Genomic DNA, 16,856 nt, shown 5'->3' on the forward strand with positions numbered 1-16,856 from the left:
GTTCGTCGACTTCTTCTGATTCTTCTACGTTTCATTATGTTGAACCTGATCCTGTTGTTTCTTCACCGCCTGTCTTGTCTAATGATGATTCTTCTGTAGTCACTCCTGTTGAACCTGTTAATTGTGCTAGGCTTCAAACTAAGGTTCCTGCTTACTTAGATTAAAATCATTGTTATCTCTTGCAAAAATCTCCTTTTCCTTTTCATTCTTCTCATACAACTTCATATCCAATATCTGCTTTCTTGTCATATGATAATGTTTCTGTTGATCATCGAAATTTTTTGTTAAACCTTACCACCACCTTTGCCCCAAAGACTTTTCACGAGGCTATCTGTTCGGATGAGTTTAAGGGTGTGATGAAAACTGAAATGAATTCTCTAGAGAGCACTGGCACTTGGTCTATCTGTCAACTGCCTGAGGGAAAGCATCCGGTTGGTTGTAAGTGGGTGAATACATACAAGTACAATCCTGATGGAACGGTTGAACGTCCCAAGTCTCGTTTGGTGGCTAAAGGTTACACTCAATTGGAGGGCCTTGATTATATTGATATGTTCTCATCAGTGGCAAAGTTGGGAACTTTCCGGCTCCTCCTCAGTCTTGTTGCTGCTCGGAACTGGTTTACTCTGCAGTTGGATATCAGCAACGCTTTCCTCAATGGAGATTTGGATGAGGAAATCTACATGACGATCCCTCAAGGATATGATGAATTAACAGGCAAGACAGTTCCACCGGGTTCTGTATGTCGTCTTCACAAGTCTCTTTATGGACTTAAGCAGGCATCGAGACAGTGGAATCACAAGCTTTCTGCTGTTTTCTTCCGTGAGGGTTTTGTTCAAGCTCATGCGGATCATTCTCTGTTTGTGAAGCGTACATCAACTCTGTTTATTGAAGCATTGATTTACGTTGATGATATCTTGCTAGTAGGCAATGATGAAGCCGCTATAGCGCACTTCAAAGATGTGCTTCAAGCTGCATTCAAACTACGCGTCCTCGGTCCTTCTAAGTATTTCTTGGGTTTTGAGATCGCTTGGAATTCAACAGGGATCTCTCTTAACCAACGGAAATACACATTGGAGCTTCTTCAAGATGCAGGCTATCTCAGTTGCAAGCCTGTTACAGTATCTATGGAACCGAATCAGAAATTATCTGAGTCTACTGGTACTCTACTTCCTGATTCCTCTGTTTACAGGAAGATTGTGGGCCGTCTCTTATATTTGACCCACACAAGACCGGACATTACTTATGCTGTGCATAAGCTCAGTCAGTTCATGGCAGCTCCACGATCTGATCATCTTACGGCTGCTTATCGTGTGCTTCGGTACTTGAAGAATGATCCTGCACAAGGTTTATTCTATCCAGCTAACACTGATCTTACCTTGACTGCATTTAGTGATGCAGACTGGGCTACATGTCCTGATTCTCGACGCTCCATCACCGGTTATTGTATGTTCCTTGGTACCTCTTTGGTGTCTTGGCGTTCGAAGAAGCAACCGACGGTTTCACGAAGCAGTTCTGAAGCGGAGTATCGTGCCATGGCAGATGCAACTCATTTGATTAACATCTCTGCTTCAGTCTCTTCACAGCTCTCCCTCTGGCCCTGCAACATTGTTCTGTGACAATATGTATGCGTTACATATAGCCTCTAACCCCGTGTTCCACGAACGTACAAAACACATCGAGAACGATTGCCATGTGGTTCGGGAACGGTTGCCGAGTGGGTTCTTGAAGACTATGCACGTCAAGAGTGAACATCAGCTTGCTGATTTATTCACTAAAGCGGTTCAGCCGAGTGTTTTCAAGACCTTAATGTCCAAGATGGGTATTCACAGGTTGTTCATTCCATCTTGGGGGGGGGGGGGGGGGGGGGGGGGGGGGGGGGAAGGGGGGGGGTATTAGAGTTATTATTATACCGGATTGTAGATATGATTAAACCGGTTCTTAATGTACATATAAATACTGATTGTATACGGTTACATTTTTCATTAAGTGAAATATACAGTTTTACATCTCTAACAAACTGTACTCTCTCTCTCTCTTCATCACCATCTTCATCGAGCTTGAGCTCAAGCTTCACTAGCTCTAATACACTTATGTATATACAGTGGGCTGTCTCTGGAACTGAAAATTTGATGTAGATTCGAGATTCGGAAATTCTATAGAAATTCCAGACTCTTTGCGATTTACTTTGGTCTGATTCTGATTAGAAGAGTGAAGGATGGTCTGATAGCGATCAAAGTATTTCCTGGCATATGGAGCTGAGTTCTTGGATAAGAATGATCTTGATCAATTTTGTGTTTTTTTTCCTTTTATAAGCTGCTTGACAATAGTTGAGATACATTTATGATTTACATTGGTATGTTTACGAGTAGTGAAAGATGGGTACAAGTTCTTCTCAAACCACAGATTTAGTCACGATATTCTCTGCTCCAAACTATGGTGGAGAGTTATCATTAAAGGGGTTTTTGTCTCGGATTCATTGAGGTTAAGAAACTAAACCTGCTTTTTCATTGGCAGAAGCTTCCATCAACTCTCCTCTTCTTATTACTTCCATGTCTTCTTACCACTAGCTGCAAACAAAACATTGAAAGTCTTTAGCTTTAAGTCTTTTGTCTGTTCATTTTTCAGTCAGGACTATCTATGTGAAAGTGCACATTGTTCATTAGAACAATGGTGAACCTCAAGATGAACAAATGTGATATTTTCTAGCCTACTTGGTGACTTTTCTCTCTCTGTAAGAATCACCATAAAGTGTAATGAATCAGCAAATGCTTTATGTTAGATCTGTTAATGCTTTATGTATTTTTATTAACTGTAATATTTTCTTCTTCACTCATCCCTCATGGCAGAAGATTTGGTTGAATACAAAGGCCACGAAGAGAGGATTCAAGGTATGTCTATCTCTCTGCTTTTTCATATTTATATAATACACTAAGTTTGATTTTGGAATGGGAAAATTTTCCGATGCAAAAATATTGTTAGGATTTAAACCTTTGCCTAGTGATTTAAACTTAGATTGAAATCAATATCAAAAGCTCTTCCTCTTTATTCACTATCAATGAGTAGCCTTACAAGAACAAAATAGAAATCACAAGCTTCTCTTTAGAACCAAAACCTTAACTATTGATTCTCTTGATCTCTCTCTATTTGCCTCGCTCTCGTATCTTTGTTTCAGATGATTCTAAAGCCATGAACACCTCCTCAATTTATAACATCATCAGCCTCTTAACTTTCCTATTCCTTATTGTCTTGGTTCGTCTTTGACCGACATAACAAAACAAGAAACTAACTTCAAGTTTCTTTTTTGTTTATGCAGGATTCTTGCTGGGCTGGAGTGGGCCAAGATAGAATTGGGTTTTTCTCTCTACAATCTCCACCTAAAGCCCATATTCTTGCCTTTTGTCTCTTGTCACCTCCTTCGATGATACCGTAGACGCTTTCAAGCTTCCATCTCCTTCCACCTTTGATCTGAAACTCTATTTGTGACAACTTCGCTGTTGAGTCACTGTCGCCATGCTCCTTGTCCTTATCTTTGCAGTGAGCGATAAACACGAAACCTTAAACGGCTATCTTCACTCATCTCCCTTTTTTTCCGCCTAGAATCTCTTGGGACGGTGATGACGTCTCGCCGACAAATTCTTCCGTCTCCGGCGAGTCCCTTTTCCTCACCCTCTCTCACATGGATTCCTTACACCGGATTTTGAGGAAGACGACCTTTGCATCTTCAATGGAGATGAAGATAATCTTTAAACAGAACCTGTCTCATCCGGTGAACTGTGAATTGCGTTTCTCCAACCAGCGTCACATCTACCCTTGTCTTTAATCCCTCCATGGTATTTCTCTGCAACTCCGACATGCTCCACGCCAATGACGCCCCTCCTGTAAAATCGCATCATCTGATAGTAACACCAGCTTGTTCTTCATCAAGAGATGCCCGTAATCTCCAAGAAGCTCGCGATTTCTTCATGGTGACTGACGAATCTCTCAGTACTGGTGGTGATCGATTTAATCTGTCTTGCCGATGATACTGCAGCTTTCCGGTAACATCATATGAGTTGTGACTCTGCTTTGAAAACTTTCACTTATTTCCTTGAGAAGTTATAAGCACTAATCCCTTTTGATTTTTGGCATTCCTTCATGCGTTTCCGGTGACCCTTTGGAGACTCTTCTGTTACTACGAACCTGTCTCCCTTCAATTTGCTGGTAAGGTAATTCACGTCTCTTTAACCTGATTAAGATGATGCATGTGATGTTATTATACTTGTCTGGTGATCTGCTTCGATTTCCCCGGTTGTGATACTCGTCTCCCTTCAGCTCTCCTTGGTGTTTATCCTCCACCACAGCAGCTGTTTAAGACGTTCTCTCCTCTCCGGTGATCTATTTCTTCTTTCCCCGACCTGGATACTCGTTTCTATTCAGCTTCTCTTGCTGTTTAAGACATTTTCTCAGGTCATCCTTAAACTTTAAACTTCTTCATCCGACTACATAATACCTTTGAGTGAATTGTTCTTGTGTTTCAGCTGCTCCACCTCGAGCTGAAACCCTTTGCCTCGCATCCATACTCACAGGTAACTCTTTAAACTCCACCTTGAGTTTCCACTATCAATATAACCCTGAAACTTACTTGTTTCTCCTCCTCTGTCTCTGCGAGCTTGAGACAGCGTTGATAATGGAGTTACCTGGAGCGTTTTTCTTCTTAGGTGATTATGGAACAGCAGCGAACCTGAAGCTCCTTTCCAGGTACTGCTTTTCTTTGTAAACCATCTTGATTATTGATATGGATCTTAGATAGTGTTGCGTCTTCTTTAACTCTATCTACGAAGATACCATCTGCCAATAATTTTGAAACTTTTCCCTCGGCTTCATTCCCACGTTCTATATCCACGTTCTCCTCAGCTTCCATTAAACACTTTTGATCCTTACTTTCCAATTCTTCTTTCATATTAAGCTTTTCCGGTGCAGCCAAAACGTGTGCTAAGAGATCACCATCCTTATGCCTTGCTTCTTTTGCAAATAAAAAATCATCCCTTAAAGATTCTGTTGTCTGAGATTCTTCATTGCTCACCTTAGACTCAATTTCTTCTGTTTTTTCTGTCAAGAAAGAGTCTCCACCTTGAGCTGATGAATCTTTTGTTTGAAAACCGAATGGAGTAGGTCCGTGAATCAGACTTGTAGAAAACGTCACCTTCTTTGACTTCTTCTTTCTGATTTCTTTCTCCACTCTAAGCATGTTCTTCTTACTCTTAGCAATTGTGCCTTGTAGATAATAAACTCCATCGTGATATTTTCCTGTTATCACCTTCATGTTATCTTTGTAGAAGTGCGCTTTGAAATTGCTTCCTTTATACTTACAACCTGATTTCTCTAGCATCCCATAGGAAATTAAATTTCTACTCACCTCCGGTATGTATCTAACACCTGTGAGTATCACTTCAGAGCCATCTGAATTCTGAATTTTTATTTTCCCAATTCTTTTGATCTCACATTGAGTGTTATTAGCCATTAACACTGAACCACCATTGAACTCCTTGAGATCAAACATAACCTCCCTGTCTGATGTACTATGATAAGAACATCCAGAATCCATGATCCATTCTTGCTTAGTGTCTTGCACACTAGCTGTTAACACTAACGGTTGCTTCGGCTCCGTCGCAATGTTTGCAGATTCTTTATGTCTCCTCTCAGGACATTCTCTCTTCCAGTGTCCTTCTTCTCCACATATAAAACAACTTGTTTTGCTTTTATCGAACCTTTGTCTTGACTAAGATCTGCCTCTTCTGTTAGATTTTCCTATGTAACCCTTTTTATCTGATCTCCCCCTTGAATCCTCCACGTACAAACCCTCTGCATCAGACCTGGATTTATTCAGCAATCCCTTCTCCTTTAGTTCAACTTCTTTGGAGTATGCTGAATTAATCATGTCATTCATGGTAAGAGTTTCTTCTGTCGTTCCATACTTGAGCGTGTCAACTAGTGAATCAAATTGCTGGGGAAAGCTAGATAGAACTTGAATAGCCTGGTCTTCATCGCTGATGTTGATGTTAAGACTAGCGAGATCTGAAACTAGCTTAAGAAAAATATCTAGGTTTTCCTTGATGCTCTTGTGATCATCCATCTTGAAGCTCGCAAACCTCTGCTTCATGTAGGTCATATTAGGAAGTGTCTTCGTTTGGTAATCTCTTTCCAAAGCCTTCCAAACTCCTAACGCAGTCGTTTCCATCATCACCTTACGCAGAACCAAATTTCCTAGGCTCATGCATATAATATTCTTTGCCTTTTTGTCCTTCAGCAAATCTACTTTGACTTCTGGAAGTTCTTTGTCTTTCTCCGTGTCTGTATCAGACGGCGTGACCGTAACTTCCTGAATCGTAGAACCTAACCCTAGAAGCTCCAACTGCATTAGCATCTTGTACTTCCATAACCCGAAATCACATTTTTCATCAAATATCTCAACCTTGAACTTTCCGGACATTGATTCCATATCTCCTCCTAGCACTTGCAATCAAACATGGATTGCTCTGATACCACTTGTTAGGATTTAAACCTTTGCCTAGTGCTTTAAACTTAGATTGAAATCAATATCAAAAGCTCTTCCTCTTTATTCACTATCAATGAGTAGCCTTACAAGAACAAAATAGAAATCACAAGCTTCTCTAAAGAACCAAAACCTTAACTATTGATTTTCTTGATCTCTCTCTATTTGCCTCGCTCTTGTATCTTTGTTTCGGATGATTCTAAAGCCATGACCACCTCCTCTATTTATAACATCATCAGCCTCTTAACTTTCCTATTCCTTGTTGTCTTGGTTCGTCTTTGGCCGACATAACAAAACAAGAAACTAACTTCAAGTTTCCTCTTGCTGGGGTGGAGTGGGCCAAGACAGAATTGGGTTTTTCTCTCTACAAATATGTGTTGTTATGAACTCTAAACATCTTTTTTTCGAAAAAAAAAACTTTAAGCATCTGATTTTGGGATCTCAATCGATGGCCTCCAATCCGTTAACCAACGAAGAATCACTCTCCACCAATTTGTCTCACGGATGGCCTTCCTCTGATTATTCCTTAAAAGTTGGTATTTGGTGTGATCATATGAATAGATCAGATGCATTGCGATTGTTAAAAGATCTAATACACTAAGATTTTTAATCATCATTTGTAGTTTTGTGTGGTGGTCTGAGAATCGTGTCATTATTCTCATTAGCAGATTGTTTCCCATAAGCAAGGTCTGACCTTAATAGGTCACTTCACTTATCTGCTGGAGAACATGAAATAACACCAATTGCCTTTGGTGATTGAAGCAGAAGCTATGGCTGAATATGTGGTTTCTGCCAATAATACGCTGGTTCCTAAGGTGAGAAGATTATCAACGCTAGCTTTGACAAAGAGGTTTTACGAGAACAAGAAATAGTAGGTGTAGTGGTAAAATTGGCTGAAGAAGCAAAGTTAGAACTTACAGGGCTTTGAGTTGAGAAAGAAGAGGAGATTTTTGCAGTGGAAAGAACACACACACACACACACACATATATATATTGAAATAGTAATGGAGTATCATGCAAGGTTACAAAATGAGCTTCAGGAAGAGAATAACATCTTTACGTGAGCAGAAGCAGCGAAAAAGAAGAAACAAGAGTGAGAGGCGCAATGGGTGAATGGAGGCTAGAGATGCTTTATCTCTTTCTCACATGTACCCCTATGAGCAAAGTGATGTCATATTTCTCTTTGAAGAGATTGACGGCAAAGCCCTATTGTGCTTATGATTTGCTGTTTTTCTTGAATCATTTTGCTATGGAGGCCTATGTTATGTTTTTTTACTGAGATAGGTAAATGGGTGTCTGGTCATTTATTTGTGAACTGATAAAAAACCATGTAAACAAGTAGAAATGTTGTGAAAGATGTATATTCATTTAAATCACAGCTTTATCATATTTTTCATCTTTGCAAATCTGCTGATAAGAAGCAAACTCAACAAAAGAGAGAAAGGATGTATTCTCTTTTCTCCTCTCCGGTGGCACTGGCTGCACACAGAAGCTACCAGCAACAAAAGGCTATCATGTTTCTAAATGCCAATGGCAAATCCAGAGCTGATGGAACTCTTTCTTCTTTCTACCGGACAATGTTGAAAACAGTCACCAACAACAAACTATATATATTTCAATTGCGATTCAAACAAGGCACAAGAACAATTAGCCATTTTACCCGATATCCAAAGATCAACCCGAATCGAATCGAAATCCGCGCGGATGCACGGGTCAAACTCTAGTATCTTATTATCTAAGAAGACACATTAAACTATGTGACTTGATATTATTGAAGTTATTTAACACTTTTGAAAGTTAAAAACATATCTTGAAGTTACTTAATACTCTCAAAAATACAAGTTTACAAAACCTAACGAAAAACACTTCTCCAAAAGTTTCCTCTCAGCATACTTTTTAAAAAGTCTTCTCTCATTAGTCATAAACATGAATGTTTGCAACTCATAATTATCACCAATTATGTTATGAATATTGTTCAGGAGCTCCAATATTGACTAATACACATGAATTACAAGAAAATCTTACAAACTCATTTTAAATTTGGAGAAAATGAAAGTTTAATATTTACGTAAAAAACTTATATAGAAGTCTTCTATTTAGGTCGTTTTTGCAATTGCAAATTTACGAAAGAAAACTTCTCTACACATCTTCTCTAGAGAAGTCTTCCTCTGTAAATATTGGTTTACTTTTGTTTTTGAAAAATTCTCGATAATACTAGAGAAGACCGATACGAAAGTGAGTTTTGCAATTAACCGAAGTTTTGCAGATATTTGACTTTTCAAAAGAAGACTTCTGGAGAAGTCTTCTTACCGTCACATGAAGTCGTCTAAGTGTGGCAAGAAGTTTGATTAGGTTAGTTTTGCAATTGACCAAAGAGAAGAGAAGTCTTCTGCATGACCACATGCTTAACCAGAATCCCAAAATAAAACCAAAGAAGACTTCTAAAGAATTCTTCCGCCAAAAGACTTTAGTCTTATAATTAATATTAAATTTTCACTTCCTTACTGTCAATTTCAAAAAGCCTACACAAATTTCTTGCGATAGTGAGAAAACTACATGTAACATTAAAGAAGACTTCTAGAAATCTCCTACAGAATAGTCAATTGCAAAACTAACTTAGCATTGACCAGAATACTTCTTTAGGGGGTGATTGGTTGAGGCTGTGGCTTTCTTTTTTTTGCTCTAAGATTTAGACTCTAGATTTTTAGCTTTAGCTTTAATTTATTTTGCTGTAGAAATTTTTCAGAGCACTGTATAAGATCTATAGAGAAAGTGCTTTCTAAAGCTAACATATTTCCTTTTATAATGTTTTGGCTTTAGATTCGGTTTTTAAAATAAAAGCATGATTGCTTTAAAAAATGGATGTAGAAATTAAAAAGGCTGTGCACAGCTCCTACAGCCTCAACCAATCACCCCCTTAGTCTTCTTCGTGAAATAGATCTGAAAAAAAATTCAAAATATCAATTTTAGATCTGGTAAGATTCATGTTTAGCTTCTCCAAGCACACATAGAAACATAAACTTAAGTAACTCCAGTAAGCTTATAAATTTTGAAATTAAAAAGTTGAAATTTTGGAATGAAATGAGAGAGAAAGTGAAAGACAAATTGTTTGTGTGTGTAAGAAATGAGGATATGAAGATGAAGATGTCGATTTTAATTGGATTTTGAGCATGAAATTGGTTGCTCATGGTGGTTGTATTGATGACAATGGTAATACTGTGTAAATACTTGATGAATATATGATGATGACTGAATAAAACAATCATTTCGAAAAGAAAAAAAGTAATGACATTTTCGTGAATAATTTGAGTTTTTGGGATGAACAAAAAAAATGAAAGTTCCAAAAAAGGGTCATATTTGCATTTGACTTGAAATTTTGAGTTATATTCCTTTTAACAAACTAAGTACAAGTCCAAAATTTTACTATTCATACAAGCGAAGCCGAGTACCAAGTATACCAAAAATCGAGTCTCGGCTTGTACCCAACCCTACCATCAGCTTCGTCGTGAAGATGCCACGTGTTGCAGCAGAATCCCAAGAAATCTCTCCCGACGGAGTCACCAACACTTGGCAAACTCTTGAAAGATCTCAAAGGCGGTGCCGTTTCTCTTAGCCTTCAACAATCTTAATTACGATGTCTAGGGAAAGGCCACTTTGATGAAAACTCTACTCACGATGTTTCCAGTGAGGTTTTCTACGGCGATATCCTAGTTGTTTTCGGTGCAAGGGAAGTTGGAAAGTCCATGCTTGTGGGAAGAATGAATACCTTGAGAGGCACGATAACTCTAGACGGAGAGAAGGTTTTGAAAACTCAACTCCCAAAGTGATATCAGCATACATCATGCAAGACGATATCTTGTTCCCAATGCTTACCGTCAAAGAAACACTAACACTACAAAAAAAAGACATGGACAAAAATTCCGACAAAATGCAATTCTTCAGAAATTAATTAAAGAATTACCGAAAAATACTGAAGAAACTCGAAGTTGAGCTTTCGTAAAATTTTTGTCTCAATTCTTGACGAAACTGTAATTATCAGTAAATATCTACGATTTACCGACGAAACAGTCTCCCGGTGTAAAATTTTAACGGATTCCCGAGGAAAAATATCTATTAATAATTAGCCGTTGTAATTTTCAAGGAAAGTTTTCATTATGTCACAAAGTTTATGAAAATATATATTATAACTGTAAAAATGAAAATTTTGTGTACGAGGCCTGGAAGCCTTTCCCTTTGAAAGAAGCTTGATGATGCATACATGGTGATGATTGTTTCGTTAGATTCTAGATTTTGGTTTTTGGTTTTTGGTTTTTAGTTTTTAGTTTTTGATTTTGTAGTAGATTTTGGTTTTTTGAAAAACTTGATTGATTGTTTTTGTTTTTGATTTTGGTTTTTAGTTTTTGGTTCTTGCTTTTAAAAATAATAAATTTTAAATACTATGATAGTAAAATATCTATTATTGAAAAATAAAAAATAAAATACTATCATCAAAGCATACATAATTAAAAAAAAATATTTTAAAACAAAAAAATTCAAATATAAAACAAAAATTATCTTGAATCCCATAAAGATGCAGAAATTTGATCCGAATGCTTTCCATATAGTGCACATGAGTGTTATTATGTTCTTCGTCTTCATCTGAATCAGAGTCTTCAGTTGATACATTATCAGTTGGATAGTCCGAATCAAAATCAACATCTCCTAAATTTGATAGCCTGATAAAATTATGTAGAGCCATTGTAGCTGCATCAACTCTTCTTTGAACATGTATGTTGTATCTTGGCTTCTCTCTTAAAACCCGCCATTTTCCTTTCCACACACCAAAAGTCCTTTCAATAACAGATCGCAGCGAAGAATGTCGTTTGTTAAACATTTCTTTATAACTACTGGGCGGACTAACTCCATCATATTGGCTAGGATGATATCTTTCCCCTCTACACGAAGTAAGCAATCCAGGTCGAAGAGGATAACCAGAATCTCCTAAATAATACTTTCGAAAAAGGTGCAGTTGGAAATTGATGAGGTCCCTCCATAGCTAGTGCTAAAACTTTTGCATCATGAGCTGATCTCGGAATACCTATATATGCATATGTAAACAACATGTCCATATTGCATATAGCTAAAACATTTATACTGGTGTCACTTTTCTTGTTCCAATATTTTTCTGAATCTTTTCCCGCAATAGTGACAGGAACATGTGTTCCATCAATTGCACCAATAAATCCTTTAAAGTAAGGCCAATAATTTCTATTGGATTGTAACCTAGGATGAGGTTGCGTGAGCTCATTTGGACTAGGTCTAAGCAAATCCAATGGAAGTCATTCTGGATTTTGACCTGTTGCTTCTTGAAATTCGTTTCTAATTTTCGTTTTACTCTTTTTTTTCAAAGGACCGGTACGCCAATTTATTTTTTCCATTTCATTTTCATATATTTCAAGAAATATATGAACCTTGCTATCGTTCCATAGTATATTTCCCTTTAATAGTAATATCATACATAAGTTAGTCAATTAAACTATATAATCAGTTAATTAAAATAATTTATTTAGTAAATAAATACCACTTTGCCATTTGATGATTGTCCTTGGTGTGCCATACCTATAAAAAATACACCATTAATAGTTAAATTTATGTAACTTAATATTATAAATAAACTACTAATAGCTATAGAGGTAAATTCCTACGTACATGTTATTATAATAATTATATAACAATGCATGTATTTATGCTGTAATTATATTTTAGAATAAAATTTTAAACTGCACCTTTAAAACAAAAAAAGTAAAATGTGTACATCCATAATTTTTAAAATAAAAATAACCATAACTATATATATATATATATATATATATTTATATATTTATTTATTTATTTATTAATAGATACCTACAAAAATTGATTTTCAGGGAGCAAAATACCTTCTCGATTGGATGTAGAGAAGAAGATTTGAAACGAAATGTGTATGATCAGCAAGCTTCCTAAAACTCGACACTTGGATGCATTATTTAAGGTTTACGTTTGCTTTGCTTTGTGTGTTTGTAGTGAAATAGCTCTGTCTTATATAGTACATTATTTAGCTAAAATTAGTTAACAAAAAAAAAGAATAAAAAATCATTTTTTTTTGTTTTTGTACGTAGTTTTTCTTAGGGAGAATCCAATAGAATAGAGATTTTGGTTTTTGAGAAAGAAAGAGTAAAAGGAAGCAAAAATCAGATTCCCTCAAAAAATAGGAAATCTATTTTGTCATCATGATTGGATAAAAAGTGGTTTTTGGAAAATCAGAAACTATTGCAGTAGTCTATTTAACGGTTTTAAAGAAAAACTTTATATTATGTTTTGGTTGGAATACATTTTTTTATCAAAAGTTAAAATTTATGAAATAAATAGATAAAATTTAAAACTAGATTGAAATGGGTATATATGGATCTATCCATTTGGACATGATGTTTTTTTGGACATGATTTGACCATTGTACATTGCAGATCGACCAGTGATAGTCCAGAATGGTAAACCGTGTGGTCAATTCAAATGGGCCATGGATGAACCAGTTGACACATTGATACATATATTGTCTTTTTCATAGTTTACTATTGTTAGAAAAGAATAATATAGTATTGAAGATTTCTCCCATGATAAGAAAAAATAAAAATATGAAAAAAAATTATATAATGATGTTACAGACTTATTTTTTAGTAAACCCCTATTGATGTTGAGATTCAACTGGAACTAAAAAATAACTTGTTTTTTATTGGTGCATTGTTTTGGTAGTTTCCTTTCTGGCACACACAACTCTGCAGCTCCCATCTATCTTGAAAAGATGTCCATTTTTTGTGTTTAATTTGTGGCCCTATTTCAGTACCTGCCCTGATGTTATATGACTTAAGTTGGAGAAGCCAAACTACATGTTCTTCCAATCCTGGCCTTAGAGCATCCGCAATGGTGAGTCCCATTGCGGAGTTCTTAGATAGATAAATATTAATTTTTTTTTGTTTTGTTTTTGTTTGAATAGTTAAGGATCCGAATCGAAATGGTGAGTCCAATAGTGAGTCCCATTGCGGAATCCTTAGGTATATAAATATTAATTTTTTATTTTTATTTTTTTATATAATTTTAGAAAGTAAAATTTAAATAAAACATGATTAGATAAAAAGATGATTAAATATAAAGATACAACATGAGAGCTTATAAATATTTAAGATGATTAAATTTAAAAATACAACATGATTATGAATCACCAAATTTGTTCCAAATATTTCCTATTAAATCATATTTCAATCGATGATGTACCTGGGTATCGTGAACATCATCCCGAATGCCGAGAATATTATGGATATTTGTAGACATCATCAAATGAAACCCTAATTTCAAACGAAAATCTCCAAATCGAGTGAAAAAAAAACAAAACGAACCGTAAATTGCCGACAAAACCAAACTCAAAACATCACCTACCCAATAACCCGTTGCCACCTGTCTTAAGGATCAAGTCCTTGAACCTCTTACGGACGGACTGATCCGATGAAATCCTTACACTATTTGCCTTTTATAATATAAATCTATTCAACTCAGCATATGGTGGCACGCTAAGGATCAGCGTCGGACTTCCGTTGCACTTGCTCTTATCACGAATTAATAACCATACAAGTTACAAATTTCTGGTACGTAGAGAGTTTTATGTCGAATATGATGTGTGATGACTGATGACGATAATTGTCGAATCATAAGAGCCACACAGGTTGGTTACGTACGTGGCTCATTCGTGCTCTATTATTGTACTTTATTTTGGATATATTTTTGTTGATTTTTTCCTATAAAATTTTAGTAAAGTTATTTGTTTTATGAAATACAAGATATGAGCCTGTTGCGTTGCAACGGGTTTTGTTTGATGTTTTAATTAAATAAAAACCATAAAATAATAAATCATGTTATTATAGTTTTTATGATTGTTTTTTGCATATGTTGTTTGAGATTTATTTTATAATTAAAACTCGTTTTCACACATAAGTTCAAGTTAATATTTGTATTTTATAATCTGGTGCATAGATGAATTTTTATAAACTTTGTACTTAAAATTAGAGAAAATACTATAGCTAAACGTTTAAACTAAACACAACCCGAAAAACGGAATTGAATGAAAAGTAAAAAAAAATTGAAGGTTCTTATGTACTAATTTAAGGTTTTATTAAATAAGTCGTTAAAATTTTATTTTGTTAGGATTTTTTTTTTAAAAAGAAAACATTCTATTTTATAAATCTCACAATTAAAAATATAAAAATAATATTAAATATTTTTTTAAAAAAAATTTAAGTTTTAGAAAAAGAAAATTACTATCATATAACCTATTACAATTATCTTCTCTTTATAATTTCAGAAAAATATAAATTGCTATCAAATAATTATTTTTAGTTATTTATAAATGATTTTAAAATTACTATTTTTAAAATTCGTATCAATATTAATGTTACACTTCTTTTGTTAATAAAATAATTTTTAGTATCATGTTCATCATCAAATACTCTCTTAAAAATATTATCAAATAAACTTTTACAATTCTCTTTTGGTTAGGACTTAAAAATATGTAAAAATTTCTTTTGTTTAGGATTTTTTTAATAAAAAAGGAAAACAACTATCAAATATTCTTTTTAAAGTTCTTTTAGGATTTTAGAAAAGGAAATTAGTATTACATATTCTTTTACAGTTACATTTTGTCTAGGAATTAGAAAAATAAATTCTATCAAATTATTATTTCCAGTTAATATTAACTATTTTTGAAAGTTGCAATTTTCAAAAACAAATTTCAATATCTCTAATATTTTTTTTAATTTTTCTTTTTTATTAAATAATTGTTACTATCATGTTTATCGTTAAATTTTTTAAGTAAAAATTACAATAAAATAAAATTTTACAATTCGCAATGTTCAGGATTTTTTAAAATAAAATCTTAATTGGTTAAGATTAGAGCATAATTTTTTTTAGAAATATATTTTATTTACAATTTTAGGAAAATAAAAAGTTATTTTCAAATGATTACAGTTTTTATTGACACATTCACAGTCTAATTTTTTTAATTGACAAAATGTCACAATTATATCAGATGTAATATTTGAAGTTAATTTTAGTTCATATTTTTTTAACACAAAATTATTTAAAAGTAAAGTTAGTTAATTATAAGAAAAATAAGAATATTTTGACATTTTTATTTTATTTAGACTTTTAAAAAGGAAATTAATTATTTTATAATTAGTTTTTTTTTTTAGATTTTAATACAACTATTTGAATTCTAATAGAAACAAATTCTGTTTAACTATTTATATATTTTGTCTTATACATACAAACACATATTTATCATATTCACACATACTCATGTACGACAACAACATCAAAACTAAAAGTTATGTTAGCATCATAAGATATAAAAAATATAATAAAAAGTTGAGTTGTATCAAGAAATTAAAAGAAAATACCGAGGTAATACTTTTCATGTACATACTATTGTGTTTTGTAAAAATAATATGTTGAAGCTTAAACCTAATTATAGATGTAAAATATTTGTAGCTATTTTTTGTTATAATTTTTTAACATACAAGTATCTATTAAAAAAAAAAGTTAGATACTTATAAGAAAATAGTAAGCTTACTTTTACAATTTTCTTTTAATTAGGTTTTTAAAAAATTAATATTATTTTTTTTAAGTTAGTTATTCTTCATGTTTTTTATTAAATAATTTATTGTACTTGTAAGATTTTACAATTCGTTTTTATTTAACATTTTTTCTTAAAAGTTAATATTTATCTTTTATAATTCTCTATCTTTAGTATCGTTTAAAACAAACATTATAATAAAAAAAAATAAGAATAATAATAATTAGACTATTAAATAATATTTATAATTAATTTTTAAGAAAAATCATTTTTACTATTTTAGTATATATATTTTTGATTATGAGATAGTTTAACACATATCACATTTTTAAATATATAACTTACATGTTTCACAATCATGTTAGTTAACAACTTTGAAGAACTAAGCTTTATATAATAAGATAATAATAATAATAAAACTGCAAAATAATATTTATAATTAATTTTTAAGAAATATCGTTTTTATTATTTTAGTATATATATTTTTAATTATGAGATAGTTTAACGCATATCATATTTTTAAATATATAACTGACATTATCATAATCATGTTAATTAGAAATTTTGAAGAACCAAGCTCAATATAATATTTTATGATTATATTTTCATTAAATTTTTAGAAAAGGAAAATTATATTAAATAAATATTTTTCAAATCTATTTTTTGGGATTTTGGAAAATGAAAATT

At 33.5% G+C, this 16,856-nt stretch overlaps 1 protein-coding gene and 1 long non-coding RNA gene across 2 annotated transcripts; one reads left to right on the top strand and one right to left on the bottom strand.

Annotated features, from left to right (window-relative positions):
* The first annotated feature begins 368 nt into the window (after positions 1 to 368).
* LOC106378598 (uncharacterized mitochondrial protein AtMg00810-like) lies at positions 369 to 1,616 on the top strand. Its single transcript, XM_013818703.1, has one exon. It carries the CDS (start codon positions 369 to 371, stop codon positions 1,614 to 1,616), a length of 1,248 nt encoding a protein of 415 aa, XP_013674157.1.
* A 9,350-nt stretch (positions 1,617 to 10,966) lies between these two features.
* LOC125586424 lies at positions 10,967 to 13,206 on the bottom strand. The gene is made up of 3 exons (XR_007322952.1): positions 12,451 to 13,206; positions 12,093 to 12,130; positions 10,967 to 11,609 (listed from the first exon to the last, which is right to left on the bottom strand). It is a non-coding gene; the product is annotated as an uncharacterized LOC125586424 (long non-coding RNA).
* Positions 13,207 to 16,856: the final 3,650 nt, after the last annotated feature.

This window comes from Brassica napus, chromosome C4 (genome assembly GCF_020379485.1).
Source record: "Brassica napus cultivar Da-Ae chromosome C4, Da-Ae, whole genome shotgun sequence".
NCBI lineage: Eukaryota > Viridiplantae > Streptophyta > Magnoliopsida > Brassicales > Brassicaceae > Brassica > Brassica napus.

What these genes read in the sequence shown, in the direction of transcription:
- LOC106378598 (XM_013818703.1), top strand. Translation starts at nt 369, where the DNA reads ATGAATTCTCTAGAGAGCACTGGCACTTGGTCTATCTGTCAACTGCCT.